Source organism: Odontesthes bonariensis, chromosome 14 (assembly GCF_027942865.1).
Source record: "Odontesthes bonariensis isolate fOdoBon6 chromosome 14, fOdoBon6.hap1, whole genome shotgun sequence".
Taxonomy (NCBI): Eukaryota; Metazoa; Chordata; class Actinopteri; order Atheriniformes; family Atherinopsidae; genus Odontesthes; species Odontesthes bonariensis.
Window position 1 is genome coordinate 22,754,944 of NC_134519.1, and position 12,814 is coordinate 22,767,757.

General features: G+C 39.4%; 1 protein-coding gene across 1 annotated transcript; it reads left to right on the plus strand.

The window, feature by feature from the left end:
- Positions 1-7,122: 7,122 nt before the first annotated feature.
- On the plus strand, positions 7,123-12,446 carry map2k2b (mitogen-activated protein kinase kinase 2b). The gene is given in 13 exon segments (XM_075484250.1): positions 7,123-7,221; positions 9,503-9,579; positions 9,581-9,800; positions 10,003-10,049; positions 10,051-10,084; positions 10,341-10,418; positions 11,413-11,464; positions 11,673-11,756; positions 11,759-11,796; positions 11,828-11,916; positions 11,918-11,988; positions 12,207-12,257; positions 12,373-12,446. Coding segments are annotated over 13 exon segments (1,014 nt in total).
- Positions 12,447-12,814: the final 368 nt, after the last annotated feature.

The following is a 12,814-nucleotide window of genomic DNA, read 5'->3' on the forward strand; positions in this document are numbered from 1 at the left end:
ACATATCTTCAGTTACATCCAAAGGTCATGGATCATGTTGATTCTCTTCCAGGGGTTTTCTGCTTTTCATTTAGTCAGATCAGTTCGAGACTTCAAAGGAGAGTAATCGTGTATGGTGGAAAAGCAGCTAATTGTCACGAAATCAGAGCATCGGTTGACCTCTTGATGCCAGGTCCAAGATGGGAACTTTGGACCTCTTTTGCATGTCCTAGCTTGCGAGAGAAAAAAACCCAAAAACATATATGTGCATAAAGGAATAGAAAGAAAGCAGAGTTTTTACTGAACCAGAAAGTTATCTACTTTTTGTGTAAGTGTTTTGTTGGACTGTTGAAATTTCAAACTATGAAATTCATAGACACATTTGGAAAACAATTGTACAGAAAACAGGTTTTTTTTGTAATTGGAATTAAAAGCAGTTATTGACCAGTTTGTCTCACATGGTTGTAACACTTGGTGAGACTACTGAATAACCTGAGTCTTATTAACTTTATGGTTTATGTTAAGCCATTTAATAAATATGTTATGAGCCATGGATGGCCACAGCTGACCCTGAAGTGGGTAAAATATAAGAGAAAAGTCTCTGAATACAGAATCCTGTCATCTCAGCTTTTCAAACTTGAGATTTTGTTCAGAAAAAAAAACATCTGATCTTTTTGTGCCTTAAAAAAAAGCTTTAACCCATACAAGAAGGAAATACAAATGCATTGGAAGCACCTTCCTTGGTCTGTTAGCCTCAGGTATCCTCGGACAGGAGGCAGAAATTATGCTGGTTTCATACCCTCCATCGATTTCCCCCTCAAACAAAGACAGACGGAGAGAGATGGAATCGGGAAGCAAGGAAAAGAGGAGATATATGAAGATGACTAGCAACAATGCTAAATTTTCTTCTTTTATCTATACCATATTGCATGTCCGGCAATTAGGAGGAGTTGGGCATTTCAAATTGAGGTCATTTAAAAGTGTTGGGTTTTTACCTTGGGGAGGAAAACACTCATCAAGCTGGCTTTGGGTTCCCCAAATGTGGAGGAAAGCACAGTTTACTGCGCAAATGAGTGTGACACAAAGCAACAGCAAGAGACAGAAACAGAAAGCAACAGGGAAGAGGACAAGGAGAGGAGGGAGGGAGAGAGAAAGGGAGTTGGGCTGGTGTTAAGGTGATTAGTCTGGTGGGTTGGCGATAGAGAGAGTTGATCAATAACCTATCGATTGCCCATTGCAAGTGTCAGGGGGGTAGTGGGAAAGAGAGAGGGTGAGAGATAGGATAGAGAGGGAGTCGGTCCTGGCTTGACTTTTAAAAATCCTTTACTCTGCAGATGACAAATAACTCATTAGACTGCAGGAGAGCTGGAAAATGTGGAAATCCTCCCTGCTGCACACACAAACACAAACGCACACACATGTTAATATATACACCTGTGCAAATATTTTTTCTGTTTCAGCTAAGTGCAGTGGAGACAATTTTTCAACTATGTCTTTGTGGGAAAGAAAAATCATTTCTGTAAGTAGTGTGGAGGAACTATTGAGCTCAATGCAGAGAAGTTACTTAGCAGACCATTACTTCAAAGAATTCCTGTAGGCTGAAATATTCACTGGAGCAAGTCTGACTCAATAGTCACCCTGAAACCTTTTAAAGCAATGTGCAATACGTCTGTTGGAAATAGGTGACAAATTCAAATACCAACACAAGCAGAAAGGAACAAATCTGCCTTTTTGCATCTGTTTTTAAGCAAAAAGCGAGGAAATTAGAAGTTAATATCAGACCGTTTTACGATATTGAGAGATGCTGACAAATATTCCATCAGGCCGTTGTAAAGCTAACAGTGGTCCTACATGTGTGCCACCAAAGAATGGGGTTAAACGTGTTACAAGATTTGTCACTCCCTAGTGTGATCTGTGCCATGCAAGTTGGGGTCAAAGGATCAAGGGTCGCACTTTTTCAGAAATACAAAAGGACAGTGATGGAGGAGTGGGTGCATATTGAACAAACTGTTCATTTCATCATCAGATCACCGCAGCAGGTGGATTAAAGTGCCCACAGTGGAGACAGGGTTTGATGCGGGTACAGTATGTGAGGCTGAATGTGTGCATCATGAGTCACGGTTGTACCTCACTTTTTCTTTGCCGTGCCTTGGAAGTTTGAATTGAGACCAAGATGTATTCTTCTCGCATTGAGGCTCAGTTCTCAAACAGCCATTATCATTACAGATCCTGCTGACTGCAGGGCTCATTTGGACAAATGAGGAAGGCTTTTGATATTCGAGGGAAGCCATATAAAAGAATGATGGGTAAAACACAGCCACTCATCTCTATCTCAGCCACGCTCTGCTCTCCCATCGTTCATCCTGCTTCCATTTCCCCATTTTCCTCTCGTTTCACTTCCTCCGCCTGCCTCTCTCCTTCTCATGTCCTTGTGCCACTATCCAACATCTCAGAGATCCCTGCCCCCACACAGTCTCTCAAATTAATGTGGAGATATTGACAAGTGATTGGCCTGGGAGGAATAGATCATCGGGAGGGTGAGGAGAAGAGGGATGAAGACGAACTAAACTGCTCTTCGCAGATAACTGGGTTTACTCAGCGTGACCCAACATCTCTCTTGTCTATTAGGACTTTATAGTGATCTACTCACTTACACAGTCTCAAAAGTCGTCCATAAGTTGTATTACGTCCTCTATCTTCACCTCCACAGTGTGATTCAGAAAGCAGAAGAGGTGGAAAGTCAGTGTGTAGTTGTACAGACACAATCCCACCTTTAAGATATCTACTTAGCACGTTCATACCACAAGCAGCAGTGTTCGCACCACACACTGCTCTGTGTAAACGGAATAAAGTGCTGCAAACCATCTGCAAAGGGCCGCTTGCTCTATATGCCACTTAAAAAGATGAGGGTATGAATAGGGGCAAATTATAGCCAATCAGTGAAGTACTTTTACTGTCCTCTAGCTGGAGCTGACCCCCTGACCCTATATGAGGAGCCTGAGGCCAAAGGTTACCTCTCCACGGGTCAGGGGGCACGTCCATGTACCGACCAGAGAGGCATTGCCATGGCAACAGCACTGACCAAAGAATGTGGTATGTGGTGATCAGATGGAGAGGGGTCACTGAGTGGTGCAATGGAACTTGACTTGTTTAAGCGTCCTCTTTATGTGGTGTAAATAAAACAATTAAACTGTGAAATGAGTGGATTCACTCCACTGCTTGAGTTATGCTTTTACTCTGCTGTCTCTAATGGAATCGTTTACCTTTACTCAATTACATCTATTTTCAAGCAGCCTTTACCTGCTGTTTTAAAAATGTGTTGATAGAAAGGCGAACATTGTTTAAGACTGAAACCAGTGGCTCCTAATTAACCTTTATCAGTCTGGGGCCTCTAATCGAGGCCCGTTGTCCCATTTCTGGTGTCTTTTCCAAAAAAAAGAGTCACCATCTAATCTTTTCTGATGATTTTATTTTATTTTTTAAATGTCATTTTTAAATGACCAATTTTTCACACAAAGATGGTAGGAATCTGAATCGCACGCCTCTTTCCTTTCAAGGTTCTCGCAACAGTCAGTCTTCACCTTGTGACCATTTAGGAAGCCTTTTCCGCTGCCGGTCCTAAACTGTGGAACGACCTCCCATTTCACAGAAGACAAGCCCCTTCACTATCCATTTTTAAAACTCGTCTTAAAACCCATTTTTATTCCATGGCTTTTAACCCAGCCTGAGACTCTGTTTCTGTTATTGTTTTATTGTTTTTATTGTTTTAATATTGTTATTGTTTATTATTGTTTTTACATTGTTCTTATGTTTTATGCCTTATATTTCGTGTTCTTACTCACGTACAGCACTTTGTTTCAGCCACGGCTGTTTTAAAGGGCTTTATAAATAAAGTTGAGTTGACTTGAGTAGGAAGCCGGAAGGGGTTCGCCCGGTGCACAGCGCTGCACTTACTAACATTTTGCACTCATGAATAATATATTGAATGTAATGCAATGTTTTAACAACGTGGCACTGCATCTTTGTCCAAGTTTTTAGTTGTTCCACAGTTGTTTTTATTCCAGCTTTTACAAACTGGATAGACTTCTTGTGAAACTTTGATTAATGGGAAACATGTCTTGGCAGTTTTTTACAGTTTCATGCTCTTTGTGGTTCTTTTGCACACTCAACATGGCTGTTTCTAGTTTACGTTTGTGCTGCTGGTGCAGCCCAAATGTATTTGCACTCTTTCATTTATTTTGGTAGTTTGCTTGCTTGTCTGTTCAATACACCGAATGTCTAATCTTGCAAAGAAACTGCTCCTCTGCGTGAAATGACTAGTTGGCTCTCCGCATAACCGGAGGTAGGCCTGTCATTATCGTGGTTTGATAACGTTTCTCTCTCTGTGTATTTCATGAAAGTCATCTCCGGCCTCTGTGTATTATACAGCCATCATTGGGGATTTTCATTCGACTTAATTTCCTGGACTTTTCTGCTTATTTCTGATGTGTTACAGCTGAACTGGACACTGCAGTGGACAGAATCACTGTAAGAGCTGTCCAGTTATTGCCATTATCTGACTAAGTTCAAGAATTATTTAATTGCATAATAATATCATATTCATGGTCTTCAGTAAAACAGTTGCATTTATAATTATAGTTTAATGATTACATTAAAGGAAACTTTAAGGTTTATTGAAATCTGAATGCCATTCAGTGCTGCAGAGCTACTAAAATGAGCAAACAGGCAGCTTCTATAATCTTCAAAAAGATTATTATTTTGATCATCTTTAAAAGAAGCACAATGAAAAAGGAATTAAAGACATATTGTCTTACTGTGCAACTATAAAAAAGTATGCATTAGTACATCCCCTGACATAAGCCTGGGGCTCATGAGCTGGTGTCATCGATGTGAAAGAGGATGAATTTCTGGTGTTGCAGATTTATTGTAGGTACAGCTGTGGCTGCGGTTTCATTTATTTCAGCGACATAAAGAGGTATTTTGAATGCAGTTCTGCAAGCGTAGGACCTCGTTAAATTATGCAGCATTTTACAAAATGGGTTTATAGAATTACAGTCCGTGCTGCGGATCGTTATAAACTTTTTTTTTTCTTTTGGTAGCAATTGGGGGCAACTGGGTTGGAATTCTAAAACTTTGTGAGAAAACGTGTACCGAAGAAACCTCTCTGCTCAGTTTCATGGGGATGGGATGGTTATGGTTTTGGTTTCTACGCGCACAAAAACGAAGATGCTGCTTCACTCCACGGCAAGTGGCGGCTGTTTTTACCCTGCAAACTGGAAAATGATATTCTCGTGCTTTAATGTGGGCCACGTGCGGCCATCACATTACAGGCCGGGGGAGATCTGGCACCGTGCTGGATCAGAGAGCACGACTCAGCGATCTAAAACTGACTTAAAAGAGCCAAATGGGGAGGGGTCACGTGTCAAGGTTCAACTTCGTTTAGAATTGAACTAGATTTCGATTCAATGATTTCAGAGAGCTGCCCAGGTTATTGGCATCTTGTCCGTGACTATGGAAAGTCCCCTTTTCAATGTCCTTATTTCTACTGATTTAGGATATTTAGACCGCCAAGACCTTTTGCAAAGGAACACTAATTTCTACTTTCAATTAGATTTCAAATTCATTTAGTTTTGCAGTAATAGATGCCACGATGTGAAGACATAAAACGCTCGTGGAAAAAAAATGATAAAACCAGCTAAATTCAAATGATATTTTGAAATAAATTGCAGCCTAAATGTGCCCACCATAACTGCAGCCATGGAAATAATCCTAAAAGGGCTTTCAGAGCCCTAAAGCGAACGTTCCCTGCAACATTTCAGAGTGAACGCTTCGTGCAACGGATGGCCAACAACTTTGTTTACTTTGAAGCCTCCGTTCATATTTTTTAACTCTAGCGACTCCTCATCTCAGCAAGTTGTTCAGTTAACTTTCGGTAAATGAACAACAGGCTCTGGTTTCGTGCTATATGCGATAGTGGTTAAACCAGTGGCCGGCAAAATGTTTGACCAATCCTTTTGAAAGTTTCTGTGACTCTGAAATGTCAATTAAGTAGATGATGGCCTGCTTTCTGAAAGACACAGAGCTATGATGACACATTCCCTTGGTAGTTCAAGACTGCTTTTTTAAAATTTTCATCTTTTACGGTCCCAAAATAACCAAAAGGAGAACTCATTACTGTAAGCGAAAGCCAAGTGGTCAGTAATTTGACAAGTATCACTGCTTGAATAAGCTTTTGCTGTTTCACTTTGTTACTCATTCTTCCTCAATACTTCTGTGAGATTCCTGTGCATGCAAATAATATTTATGTCTGGCCTGCTGGGGGCCATGATAAAACACTCTCTGCAGACTACCTCAATTGTGGATTTTAAGGCGTTAGGGAACCTTATCTTGTTGTGGAAGTCATCCTCTTTTTATCTCCAGCTATTTACAAAAGATATGATAATTGCACTTTGCTGGTATGGAATCCACTCGTCTTCTGACAGTGAAATATTCCCATTGCCACTGGTTGTAGGCGGAAATAGTCAATCCAAGCCCGTGCTTAAATTTCTAAGAGGCAGTCTTTTTTTTTTTTCATGGAATTCTGCCCACCTGATTCTCCAAACATGCTTTTGCTCATTGCTGCCAAAAAACAGTGCACCACCACTCCAGAGTCTATTACAGCCTCCTGGAGTCAATCGGGAGTTTTGATTTGCCTTGCAAGCAGTTCTTCGAGCAGTTCTCTTAAACTTTTGTTGCTATTCCAGACCTCAACTTGACCTCCACTAATCCTGTTAACCATTTCCTGATTATATCATGAACTAAAGAAACACTTGAAAATGCAGTCCTGATATTCATTTTCAGGCACCAGAAACAGCAAACCACCTGACACTACCAGCAAGACCTAACCCATCAGAAAGCCATCACAGCCAATGCAGCTTTGGAGATGTCTGCAAACAAATAAGGGTAATAAATCTGCAAACACAAAGTAACAAAATTTGATAAAACTATATTGATAACAATGTTATCTATGCTTGTTGTCAAATGCACTCGTACAGTTCTTGCACGTCTTCTTTGTCAGTGATTTTCTCTTTGTATACTAAAACTGCCGCAGTTCGAGGGGAAACTTGTACATCCCACTTTGAAACAACCATGCAGTCACTGAGGATGTCTGCAGGTCTTAAAGAAGTGAGGAAAGAGTGCCACCTGCTGAAAAGGACATTACACAGCAACGGGAGTGTGCAGGCAAACAATTACAACGGCAAAGTATTTTTGTTTATGTGTGTGAGCAAGACATTAATGTTGTTTATGAGGCAGAGGTGCAGCATTAATATTGCTCTGCCTCCTCTCATTAGATGAGGAGGGTGCATTAGTTACTGTTTGCATTCATTAATGGTTTTGTGTGTTTTCTTAAAAACATATTATGCTGTTTTTGATGCACTTTTGCACTTTCTTAATGGATATAAATGACATTCAAAATGGGTGAAATAACGGCCTTTTTTAGGGCTGTAGATCAGTATGTTATACACTGATATAATGATGTGAGTTATGATGGTTTTTGACTGAAATCTTAGTTAGTACGCTAATGGCATTCACAGCTGAAGAAAGAGATCATTTAAAATGGGTAAACCAGGGAAGCAAAGTAATTTTTTTCCCCCACATTTTGTTCTGCAGGTGGTGTGTCTTCGTGATTGGATCATCAGCCAACCAAACCGCATGTCAGTTAGATGTTGCAATTTGTGTTGCTGTTAAATAACAATTAAATTAAAAATGTGTCAATGTGACAAAATTATACACATAAAACAAGGTCCCTCTAATATCAAACAATAGGTCTGCTAATTTTTCAGAATAAATTCTAAATCATCTCATATTACCACTGGTTATTTTGGTCCCTCTCTCAAGGATTCTTTATTACATAACTTTACCTTTTTGCTTTTAATTTTCAAGCAAATTAGGTCATTAAGTCTGTGCTTGGAATTCGAAATATGTGTTTGAAGATGAAGTAAAAAAACAAAAAACACATTGAAGACTTTAGTAAAAGAGCGGTACATTTGAATATCTAGATATCTGATGAACGGAAGCTTTTCCATAACAGCTCCATTTTCTGTAGTAAAAACAAAGCCCCGTAACCAGGGCTGCATCAGGTTACTTTAAAATAATTTATTAGTCCACTGGATCAAGAACATGTAATCCAATCTGAGTATGTTTTGATTGTTTTCAGAATTAAAATGAGACACCTCTTACAAAAAAAGAGAAAAACGCAGACATAAAACATTTGTTCAACAAACAACTTTTTTTCCTCCCTTTGGATAATCTTGTAAGATTTATAATTTTACTATATTGGATTCTGTACCCATTTTATCTTTCCAGCAATACTGGGACAAACCTATGGTGTAATGTTTGAATTCAACAGGATGATGTTCCTTTTGTACAAGGTTTTTGTTGCTGCTGTTCTTCAAATGAAAGAGAAGCAGTCACTCAAAACTTTCATTTTCACTGGAAATAAAAACCAATATAAACATCATTATCAATATGTAGCATCCAAAATAAACCTTAGTCAAATCAGCATTAACAAAACCGGCAACTTGAGAGGAGAGTGTGATGTTAATTAGCAACAGAACATATTCTGGTTTTAGAAATGGTCAAATCACACACCAATCACAATCACATGCTGTCTACATGTGTAGTGTATATATATAAAAATGTTCAATATTGTGAAGACAGATGTGACCAAATAGTCCTTTACAATCTAAGTATAATTTCATTACACATTTTTTCAAATGCAACCAGAACATATTAGTTGCTTTCAGTAATCTGAACAAACAGTCCTCCTTACAAGAAAGAGGGGGTTGGAAATCAGCAAAAATCCTTACTTCTTTCAATAAACTAACTTGCATGTCAAACAGCATTTATGACGATCATTGTGGCGTTCCAAAATCCCGTTGACATGTGCTAGCCCCAGAGCTCTCGTTTTTTTTTTTTTTGTTTTGTTTATCGCGAGATTGACACAACAGCTGCAAGTAGCGCATTGTGCTGCTGAGCTCCTCACTCCGCCTCATCTTCATCTCTTGCCATTTTTTTCCTTGAATCGAAATTAAAATCAACTTGCTTTGTGTCAGTGCAGTGACCATAATGCTTGTTAGCGTAAGTACCGTTACGTCTGGTAATCTGGAGGAACTAACCTACCCAAAGCTAGCCAATTAGCTAAGGTTAGCCTAATTTGTTTTTATATGTTGATGCTCTGCTGTTTGTATTGTGAGTCAGGTAATGATCATTTAAGTAGAGCCAGTTCAGTCCCATTTTGAGGTCGATACTCATTTACTCAGACACCCACCTGACAACAGTTAGTTTACTTAACATGAAACGGAACTTTAATCCTAGATGCCCAATTAGCATCTACAAGATTGTGGTGGTTGAACGCTTAAAAACTGCATGTGATAATCCCAAATAGTATTGTTTTTTTTCACTGTCTAAATTAGAAACCTCCACAAGGAGATAAACACAGGGTATTGTCAATCTTGTTATCAAAAGTGTTACTAAATCCCAGCTCATAGTTTATTCAAAAGCCAGTTTAGAAGCATTTAAGAGAATATTGGAGGAGCTGGAGCTTGATGAACAACAGAGGGTTAGAAGCTTTCCTCACTCAGAGAGTCAAGATTGGCGAGTTGAAAGATGATGACCTTCGTCATATCTGGGAATTGGGTGCAGGCAATGGAGGAATGTTCATCAAGAAGTGCCACAAAACTTCAGGCATAATCATGGCAAGAAAAGTGAGCTGAAAATAGACTTATAGTGAAGTGAAATTTATTTATATAGCACTTTTCAGCAACAAGGCGATCCAAAGTGCTTATAGCAGTGGTGATGCTGTGGTGACAAAACTAATTACTATTTCTGTTGAAAATAACAGGTACAAATATATATGTATGTACTGTATATGTTGAACATGTTGATATTATGCATTCATTGTTATGTTAAACACATGCTATAGTGACAACAGACAACATTATTTTCAGATTAACTCATTCGCCTAGAATTTAAACCTGCAAGCTTCAGGTCCTACATGAGTGTAATTCACCCCACATGTTAGGACTGTGGAGAGAGAGAGATCAGCATCTGGATGGAGCACATCGTGACCGATTTGGAGAGGGTCCTTGTAGCAAGTAGTCTGTCCTACATCTAAACTGAATGTTGTTAATGTCAGTTTCATTTTTGATGTGTCAAAGGGGTACTCTGAGGACATAAGCTCTTAGAAAACACGTTAAAGGAACCACTTTGGTATTATTTCACACATATTAATACCAGTATTTGTTATAATATTGGGAAAATGTGCTTTGGAGCGCTATTGTTGTAGCACTTTATCCTGAGCTGTTGTATTCCCTGTTTAGGAGGGCAGATCTCTGGATCAGGGGCTAAAAGAGGCAAAGCGGATCTCTGGAGAGATTCTGGGCAAAGTCACCATCGTTGTAAGGATGTGGTTATCTGCCTGACATGAGATAATTTGCAATGGCAAAAAAAAAACTATTTGGTCGAAGTTGTTTTAGGGCTGGGAAGCATAGCAACTTTTTGATGCATACCAGTATTTTTTCAAACAAGTTATGCGATCTGACGTTCCGTTTATACGTATGTTCCGTTTATACGGATGTAATCTACCACTTTCTGTATCCCCGCCTGTGTGTTTTTCTCTTGGCAGCACAGACTCGCTCCCAGCTTTTCCTCTTGCGTTCGTCTGCAGCACCTAGAGCTGCATATGCTCATTAACATCTCATTGTTGCCAACTTAGAGGGCTTTTTTATTCAAAAACAGTAACCACCCTTAAGTGTAGCTAAATTCTGTGGAAGAGTGTTGCCAGATGAGCCCCATAAGCCTGCACAAGCCTTCTTTCGCATGTGTCGCTGCCCAACAAAGCTGCTGCACTCTGCTAAATAGGAATCCTCTGGACTAAAACTTGTCCTGCTCAGCTAGCAGTGACAATTCAAAGCAAATAGTTGGCACCCAAATATATTTGGCAAACCACTCAAGTATTATTATGTTTTTATAGACCTAAATTAGTGAACTCCACTCCAGCAGAGCTCTGTGTAATACTCCCATGCCAAATGGAGGGAAATGAGGGCATTTTATTGTAAAAACAACGAGAGAAAATTTGTGTGGCATTAAAATAGAACATTTCTATATAACAGTGGTAAATATCCTATCTCTCCATTCAGCCTATAGAAACACCAGGATGAATTTATCATCATGTTACTTTAAGACTAATCAGTTTTATAAAAGCCTAAACTGTAAGGTTTTTTACTGATCACATATTCGCTTTTTATGCTATTGAGCTTAGTGTAAACCATGCACCCAATATGCCGGCATACACTATTGACCCAGACATGTTTCCTGCTCGTTTCTGAGCGTTGCTTTCACATTAAGGTTATTGACTTCTTTAATAGTTTTCACTTTTTTTTTTTCTTACAGGTTTTGAGAGGCCTTGCCTACCTAAGAGAGAAGCACCACATCATGCATAGAGGTATCCGGATTTTCATCAAGCTGATGATTGACACCATCTGAAAATGCAGAAGGTACGTCTGTGAGTCCTGATGCCAAATAGCAAGGCGAAACCTCTTTACCTGCACCGTGGTTACGCACTAACGAAACGTGTGTGATCAAGACCAGTCGGTAATGTTCTTGAGAGGTGTTTAGTTGACAGAAGTTGACTTGTTGTGTTATTCTCCCAGATGTGAAACCCTCGAACATACTAGTGAATTCACGGGGTGAGATCAAGTTCTGTGACTTTGGTGTGAGTGCGCTGCTCATAGACTCATAGCCAATTCCTTTGTTGGGACTAGATCTTTCATGTCGGTATGTTGATATTCTCTGATTTGTATCTCAGATGTATAAGTTTTGATCATCCACATCAAATATGTGGAGTATGGGTTTGTCCCTTGAAGAGCTGTCAGTCAGACGCTACTACGTCCCCCCTCTCTAGATGTGAAAAAACTGGGGGCCATATTTGGATGGCCAAACCCAAACCACTGGGTAGACTTGTCAGTGGTGAGCATGATGGACGCATAAGGAAAGTGTTTAAGATAGCTATTTAAAACTCAAATTGGCACATTTTCATGCCAGCCACTTCAGACGGCTCCACATGATCATAAATCAGCCTTGATGCCAGTGAGCTTCACACCCTCGTTTTATAACCTACCTGTCCTGTGACTGAGTGAGTTTACTGTTGTATTTTTCTATGGCCTATGACCTGACTTTTTCCACAGGTTAGGGTCCCATAATGGCGTTCTTTGAACCATTAGACTACATGATCAATGAGATAAGAATCAAAGAAACAATCCAAAGTCATATTTCCTAACATCCTGCAACATCATGAAAGTGGCGCTCTCTTCTGGTGATTTAACATATTCACTCAACCCTTTTCTGTATTTCAGCCCCTTCCTAAACTACCCAATGACGTGTTCACCAGTGATTTTCAGGATTTTGTGATAGAGTGGGGAGGCTGAAAATATTATTCACTTGTTCTAACAAAAAAGTCTTTTTTTTCAAGTGTTTAACTATCAGATGTCATCATAATCAAATCTAATGCCACCATTCTTGTCTGAGAGCTCGCCCTAAACAATCCTTTCTCTTGTATTGTTTCCACAGTCTCGTTAAAAATTCTGCAGACTTCAAAATGCTGATGGTAAGTGTCCTCACATTTTCCTTTTTGGCCCATTATCTTTGTGCCACATGTGACATACAGTACATGTGAAACACTGTAAGGTCTGTATGTATTAGCACGTGGGCACAATTGTTGTTAACTAATATATGCCACATTTATATAAAGATTGTGAGTTTGAACTGCAAACTCACCTTAATTTGAAGGAATTTA